This window comes from Protopterus annectens, chromosome 4.part0 (assembly GCF_019279795.1).
Source record: "Protopterus annectens isolate FY-2018-M chromosome 4.part0, PAN1.0, whole genome shotgun sequence".
In the NCBI taxonomy this organism is placed as follows: domain Eukaryota; kingdom Metazoa; phylum Chordata; order Ceratodontiformes; family Protopteridae; genus Protopterus; species Protopterus annectens.
This window is the reverse complement of record NC_056733.1, coordinates 784,638,160-784,646,106: the sequence shown is the minus strand read 5'-3', so window position 1 is coordinate 784,646,106 and position 7,947 is coordinate 784,638,160. Positions and strand designations below refer to the sequence as shown.

At 37.9% G+C, this 7,947-nt stretch overlaps 1 protein-coding gene across 4 annotated transcripts in view; it reads left to right on the top strand.

Moving 5' to 3' along the window:
- TOP3B (DNA topoisomerase III beta) overlaps nt 1–7,947 on the top strand; it is a 1,356,925-nt gene that overhangs the window by 647,714 nt on the left and 701,264 nt on the right. For all 4 annotated transcript variants that reach the window (XM_044068737.1, XM_044068738.1, XM_044068739.1 and 1 more), the window contains one exon: nt 3,780–3,885. In XM_044068737.1, coding sequence (XP_043924672.1) covers nt 3,780–3,885 — 106 coding nt within the window. The remainder of the gene's footprint in view (nt 1–3,779; nt 3,886–7,947) is intronic.

Here is a 7,947-nt window from a genome sequence, read left to right as displayed (position 1 = left end):
TTTTTTGTGTAATAAAGATGCTATTGCGTGGTACCTCGGTGTATTTTTGGTTATATATAGTTCTGGTTTTGTGCACCTGGGTTTTACCTGAAGCCGTTTCTCTTTTTATACATAACCTCAAGAAAATATAAGGCTTTTGCATTACTTCATCTAGTGCTGTAGTTTTCATCTTTAAACTAATAGTTAGTTTTCATAGTTTATTATTTTTATTTTGCACCCTCCTACTACTTCTCCTAACTCTTAACAGACTGCAGAACTCTTGTTTTCATTTATTTAACAAAAGTGAAAATAAAAGTAAATCTGCCTTTTTGTCAAGACTGAACACCCAGAAGACAAAAATGTGACTGGACCACTGCATTGGTCAGGGCCAGTGTTAGCATTTTTAGGACCCCACCAAGTGTCATGTTGGGAGGGGGGCTTGAACACTTAAGAATCTAAGTATGATCCTGTCAGTGCCACTCCTCTGAAGCAGCCGTTTATCTAATACTGCAAATCCACAGTTTGAACTGTAGCTACAATGTTCTAACACTGTGACAAGCCTGTGTCCCACACAATGTTGACCCACCTCACAGACATTCACTGGCATTTAGTTGCAGTGATGTTACATTACAACAGCCCTATGTACAGGGCTGGTCTTAGATGAATGGTGCTGTATGTGAAGGCCTCCATTACCCACCCCCACTGCCTACTGTTTCATCCCAGCATATATCCTACAGTAGTACTCATTGTCCCCACACCATGTAGATTACATTTTTCTTCATTTTCTCACATTCTGCTTTACTCTTCAGCTTTTTTCCAGAAGCAGTAGCTATCTAGATACTCTAACATGCATTTTAGAGGCTTTTTAAATAAGCTTTTAATGCAGTGATGGTCTGAACAAAAATTGTGTGTAGGAAATAAATTCAGTGTTACTGTTCAATTTTATTTTTCTGTGTAGCCTTTCAGCATGCCCTGTTGTGTCACAACACAATAATAAATAAGTTAGAAAATAACTGAATTAAGCAGTGGGTCTGGGACCTGGCTATAGAGTTATTGATGCTCAGAAGTGTATTTCCTAACCTTTTTATCCAGCTGTGGCCTAAACAAAAATTGTGAGTAAAAAAAAATAAATTCAGTCTTTTTTCCTTTCATGGAAGAAGTAAGTTATGTCCAAGAATTAGTGTTCAAAGCTGGCAACATAGTAGCTCACAGTAAACTGAAAAGATGGATGTTTGAAAGGATGCATAAATCCTATCTGCAAATACTGCTTACCTCTCTACCTCCACCCCCCAGAAAAAGTAAGACAGTCACCATCTGCACATGGAATTAAAGCAAAGGCTCAAATGGTCACAGTCATATATTTCAAGTGACTGCTGACATACATGTACATAAGCATGCCGACTCACTCTTACCCAGAAAAGGCAGCCACCTGTATATGTGCCTGATGTTGGATTGCAAGGAAAGTGAAAACAATAATGATCATAGCAGTGTATCCAAGTTGTGTATCGCAGACAGTAAACTACCCTTACACAAGCTATAGTGAGTGACTCCTTTGCAAACTTGCACTCCTCTAAATTATGTGAGAGGAGTAAAAGTAGTGACAACACTGTCTCCAGCCCCAACATAAGATATAATTATCTCTTATCATACTTCTGAGGGTTGAATGTGAGGAAAATTTAAAAATAATGACTGCACCATCGCCAACCCTCCCACAAGCTATGGCAACCTAATCTGCACACCTCTGAGCAGGGCTGTTTTTTGTAATGGATGAGACTGAGGGCGATGAAGTGCATGTCAACATCCATTTATACAGTCTAGGATATGGGGGCCACCAGACCATATTAGCACTAAGGATCTAGATGTACCATAATGTATTTTGTGATTTATATTTTGAAAGATAATTACTTGTTTTTTTACTGCTGCCATAAAAGTAAAATATGTGCCCAACATTATTTTGTGTGTCCACATGTAATGTCTGTGATAATTTTTTTACTTATGTACACTGTACACAGACATGCGCACACACACACACACACACACACACACACACACACACACACACACACACACACACACACACACAAACTGACACTGTCCCTGACAAGCCAGAACTGTCACAAGATGCACAAACACACTACATTCTCACCTTCAGAGAAACATGAGGAATGTCCATTCACCTGTGGCCTGACTTTGGGACACTGGCACATGGGTAAACCCATACAGAGACAGGGATGGCTTGCAGACTCCACATAAAAAAGCTACAGCCAAGAATTCTAACAGAGCAAAGCACTGTGAAGCAGCATCTTTACTCACTGTGCCATCCTGGCAATGACCATTGGCTTTCATACACATCCTGTTTCTGCCAGACCACCACAGATAGCCACCTATCATGTGCAAGTTGTGTGTTTATGATTTTAAGTGAAAGAAGTTATAGCCAACTTGTTACTCTTAAATACACCACACCCAAAAGCATTATGAGAGAGCTGATGATGTTTGTGATAGAGAGTGAAAGAAATTATGGGCAGCTTGTTAGTCCAACCCTCCGCGTGCACACACAAACACACACACACGGATATGTCATAACAATACTAGTTTTACACCGATTTCCGCAAGTCATTTGTGTGACACTAGTACTGCCACACCAGATCAGTGACTGTCGTTCAACAGCCATCATGGAACAGTATGGGTCAATCACTTTTATTCACCTCTTTGAGTAGTACTGCACACCTGTCATTGTTCTTGATTTCATAGAATGTCCCTGGTTTTGCCTTATAATTTTGCTCTGTCCTTCGTAAAATTTTTGAAGTGGTGATAAATCTTTCAGGATTAAAGACGATCAATTATGGCAGGCAGTATAGTTGCATTCTAATTATTATTATTCAGAAAATGCATGTTGATGCAAACCATGCTATTCTATTAACTTTTTAAGTGAATTATAGTAATATTTAGAAAGTGTCCCTGATTTTGAGGCATTATTCTTCTATTAGTTTTGGCTGTGCCCAAGATTCTTGAGCAAAGAATTTGAATATTATATTATCTGGTATTTTGCCATTATTTATAAAACTCTCTGAAAGAGAAAACCATCTGTGAAGTTCAGGAGTATATTCTCTTCTTGAAGTTACAGGTAAGAACTGAGATCAAATGCTCACATCCATTTACCATTTATTGACTTTATCCTAACAGGATCAGAGCTCTGTTTAGGATAAATCACACAATCAGAAAACAAATGATCTTTTTTCTTCTCATCTTCCCCCAACTAGAGGCATCTTTTGTGGGGCCCTCACACAATGAGGGTGATCGGGGGGGTGGCTACCACATCCATGCTAATGCTGGCTGTTAGTTTTAATTTAGAGAATGTCCACCAGCAAGATTTAATTAACTCAAGGGCACTATGTCAGTAGTAATATTTTTAATGAAATTATAAAACTGCTACTTGAAAAAAACTCTGTTACTACAACCAGAGATGTCTTTGATTTTTAAAGAAGTGGTATCAGCTCTGTAAGAATAGCATTACCCACCTGATTTATTAAGTACACAAGATTACTGTAATAGTGTTTGTTGGTTTGACAAACATATAACTTCCTTGTTGTGGTCGGTAGGCCCCCAGTAACCAATGGGTTTCCTGATGCCTAAAACTAGCCATGGGGTTGGTAATAGATTAATGTAGCAGGCTTTTCACATTTTTGCATTTCCTGTCAAGTAGACAGTTTGGCAACTGTGCTGCTGTTGAGAAATTGATTTAATTCTGAGTCATACCAAATGCTGTCTGCTGATTGCATCTTGTTACTTTCTCCTCACAGGTGAAATCATTGCTGTCTGAAGGTATTAACCGACCCAGGAAAGGTGTTGACGCAGGCGACCATCCTCCCATCACACCTATGCGATCAGCTTCAGAAAGTGAACTAGGTATTGATGCAGCAGTTTCTTGCTTAGAGCGGTACATCTGTGATGACCTGCAGCATAGTCTGTATGAGCTGCATTTAATTTTTTTTTTTTTTTACTTTTCCAGGCTGACCCACAATACGATGCTGCTATTTTGATGATGCTCTGTAGTATAGCAGCACTTCATTTTTTTGGCTGCTTGGCCGCTGCTTGTGAAATTATGGTCCCATTCTGCATCTTCTATATTTACTAAATAGAATTTCTGTTAGGACTTGAACATTACCATCCCACCTGCTTCTCAACAATTGGGTCATATCTTTGGGTGCTGTGTTGGTGGCATAGGGGTAGAAGTTTTGGTTGAGCTCTACATTAAAGTAGCAGCCTTTTAGTAGTCACTGCTAATCATTTCCTCAAAAGCAGCACACTTCCGCTGAGATGGACCTAGGGTCCTGCAAGCTGTGGTAGCATCATGGCGTAATAAGTTGAACCTCATCACATGCACTGAGCAGTTAAACTAGCAATTTGCCTCTCTGGTGACCCACTTGTTTCCCTGTTGTCCATTTTAATTGCTTGGTGGCTGCATTTATGATGTTGTGTTACTTCTTGTAATATTTTTTCCAAGTAGTAGTGTATTCCTAGTCTGAGGGAAATGCCTTTCATGAAATGATTACTACAGTTAGATTAAAATAACGACTACCAGATTTATATTAAGCAAGTAGTTTTACAACTAGTAGAGATAGTTTAAAGTGAAACCACAGCAAACTGACAGCATTATTTTGAGGCCTGAAGCCCAATTAGCAGTAGTAGGTGGTTCTACTTCAAAATGTCGAATATCAGAATTCTGAAGTGGAAAATATTGAATATAGAAAACTGTAAAGAGAAATGACCTGAAACCTAAAAATCCCAAATAAAACAGAACGTGAGCTGTACATAATTTTATTACAGCTGGGTGACGTCTCTAGGAGTTTAAGCAGTTACATCCTGCTGACACCTCTAGACATCAAATATTGCTTGTTTATATTTACATTAATAATTTCAAAACCATGCTACATACAAAGTAGTAAAATATATCTTAATGCTTACACAATGGTAAATACAACTGTGCCGCTGTTTAACCTCTGTCTAGAGCAGGTAAAGAGGTATTAATTGTTGTTCATGTAGTATTTATTTATGTTGTGATAAATATTATGTTTTTCTAAATATCGCAACAATCAAGTTGCACAAACAGAACTCCTTAGCCTCATTTTAAAGCTCTCAGCTGGGTGAGCAAAATGCTGCTAACAGTATTTGTGTACATTGAGTGACTGATGAGATATTGCAAATTGTTTACAAACTATTATAAACTTAATAGTTACTATGTTTACTGTGACTTATACAATCCAGTTTAAGCCCTATAACCTAAAGAATATTACCACTGTAAAAATAGTTTGTGCTTAAGAGTTTTCTATTTCACTTCTTTAGTAACTCCTGTGGTTCCAGAAATATGTAAATCTGTTTGAATATGAGGACGTAATTTGATTCTATCAAAAAGCTTAGGCTCCTCCCATTGGAGATTATAATGCAAACTTCAGAGCTCCATTGGAAGGAATGAGTTAAAACCTGAGCAGGTAAAAAAGCACTGTGAAACAGGGCCACTGTGGGGATTATTTAATGCAAATGGACATATACTCCTTTTCATCCCATACTTTGTTGGTGGTAATGGCAACCTTGAAAGGTACAAGTTAGTTTAAACTAAAAAACTGCCAGATTTATATTAAATAATTAATACCACAACTAATTATTTGTGGGAAACAGGAAAGCTTGCTCCCTTGAGTAACATAATCTTTATTTTGGTCTTTTTTCATAGACATTCTCATTTATATATTCCACATTCAGAATTATTCAAGACCTTTATATTTAAAACTTTGCTGCTTTCAGTCTTCAGCCTTAATTGCCTTCCATTTCAGGATTTTGAAATTCAGTTTTACAGAGCAGAATAAAAATAAGAAACTTGTATTTTCCACAGTGCCATATTTTTTTAAGTTAGTTATGATTGCAGTGTGATTAGCCAATTAGATTTAATTGACAAAAAGGCAGACTAGTTAGTGATATTGTAGATATATGTGGGGTAAGGAAGTTTCCCTTACCCCAAGGTTGTATGACCTCAGTGTTAGAAAAGTGAAACATGTGGAAGTGTTGCGGGCCCAGCAGAAACTTTTTTTGTTTGTTTTTGTAATTGTGTTATAGTTAACATTGTGCATTATTTGCTTTAATTTTTCTTTTGTTCATGGTACATTATCATTTCATTTGTGGAATTTTTGTCGAGCTGTGTTTTTTTTTTCTTTTTATACATCTGCTTACATTCAAAAACTGAGTACAGAAATCAGATTTTGAGATTCAGAACTGGTTTACCTGTATCTTGTAGTATGTTGAGTCAGACTGAATCATTGGAACTTAAAGCTGCAATGTCCTCTCTTTACACTTTTTATCTTTCTAAATAAAAAACAAAATTGTAGCATACAGCCCTGCCTTACTGTAAGAAATTTGTAAATAGAATCACAAAATGGCTTTATGATAATGAAGACCTTGTTCATACCATCTTTACTACAGGTTAAAATAGTTGTCTGAGCTTTGAAATAACAAGCTACATCTTTTCCCAAGTTTCATAGACACTAATTTAACATTGAGAAACTAATGGAAAAACTAATATAAAATAAACTGTATTGCTGAACATCTAATGGGGAAGTGAATGTTTCAAGTGTTTTACTGTGAAGATAATGTGAAAGTGAATATTAAATTTTAGTGTTTGTGTTCTATTGATAAACTAATTGGGAAATGAATATCAAGTGTAATATCGCCTATTTTGTATGTCAGTACCCCTGCGTTTGTTTAAATAGTTGCAAAGTTGCCCTGAATGAGAGTATCAATGGCCAAGACACTTAGGAGACAATATCAGACATCTGTGAAAATTCTTAGGGTGATTTTAGTTTTAACCTGGATATGTGCCAGGGCAGTATAGAAGACAAGTCTGGAAAAGAACTTCATGTTTAATGTAATATATTATCATCGGTAGAGATAGTTTTATTTCTCTGCTAAAGTATGATTCAGTACTGCACTTTTATTACCCCAGAAAGGAATGTTTACTCACCTGATGTACATTAATGCCCTTGGGATGATTTCTTTAAGCTCTACTACATGAGCATCTCTCTAAATTGTTCAGGGAAATTGAGATGCCTGTCGTTATGTGTGTGAGGAAAGTAGCTGCTGAAATGTTTCAGTATAAGGTTCTGTTAGAGTCCTGTCTATAGTTTGATGTTCTTCGTGTTTCACTGTTGCAGTCATCACACTTGGGTTATCTGTGTGCAGGTAGCCCTCAGTCTGCACAATACCAGAGACTTAGTATTTCTGTGTCGGTTGCTGTCACTCCAGAACTGACGTTGGGTCGTCCGGGGTATGAAAACAGGCAGCCGACGCCATTTCATCAGTCTTTCTTGGCGAAGAACCCATAGCAGAGTTATGTGTCTCGTGATTAGTGTTGTGTTGTGGTGGTCGAGTGCATTTCTGCTTTGGAGATCTGCCCTGTTTGGTAGATTTTTATTGAGAGCCGTTGCAAAGGTGCGTGTGTGGTTTTTGTTTTTATGTGAAGGCAGTGCTGGTGTGTGTTCCAGAGGGCTGTGTGTTCCATGTGGTCTGGTGCAAGTGTTGACCTTCTCCTCTTGACCAGCTATTCCGGTCTTGGCTGGAGAGTGCGTGGCTTCCATTTTGGATATATAAGTGCATCTCTCGCAAGTCTGAGTGTTGGGGAGGTAAGAGGAGAGGGTTGTCTCTGTACATGAGGCAGTTGCTACTTTGCCTCAGGATGCCTAAGTTCACCAGGTTAATAGGAGAAAGCACAGGGAACTGACCTTTAGACATCCCTGGATGGGTGGGCATTAATAAGTACTGGAGCTGTTTCCTTGTAGAATGTTTATTGCTGGTAGCATTTTTATGTGCTACAATAATTGCTACAAGATGTCTGATATGGTAAAGTGCTAGACTAATACGCTAGTAAAAGTACAGGAGAGGAGAGAACTAGCAGATCTAAGGGAAAAACTGAAGAGCAGACTT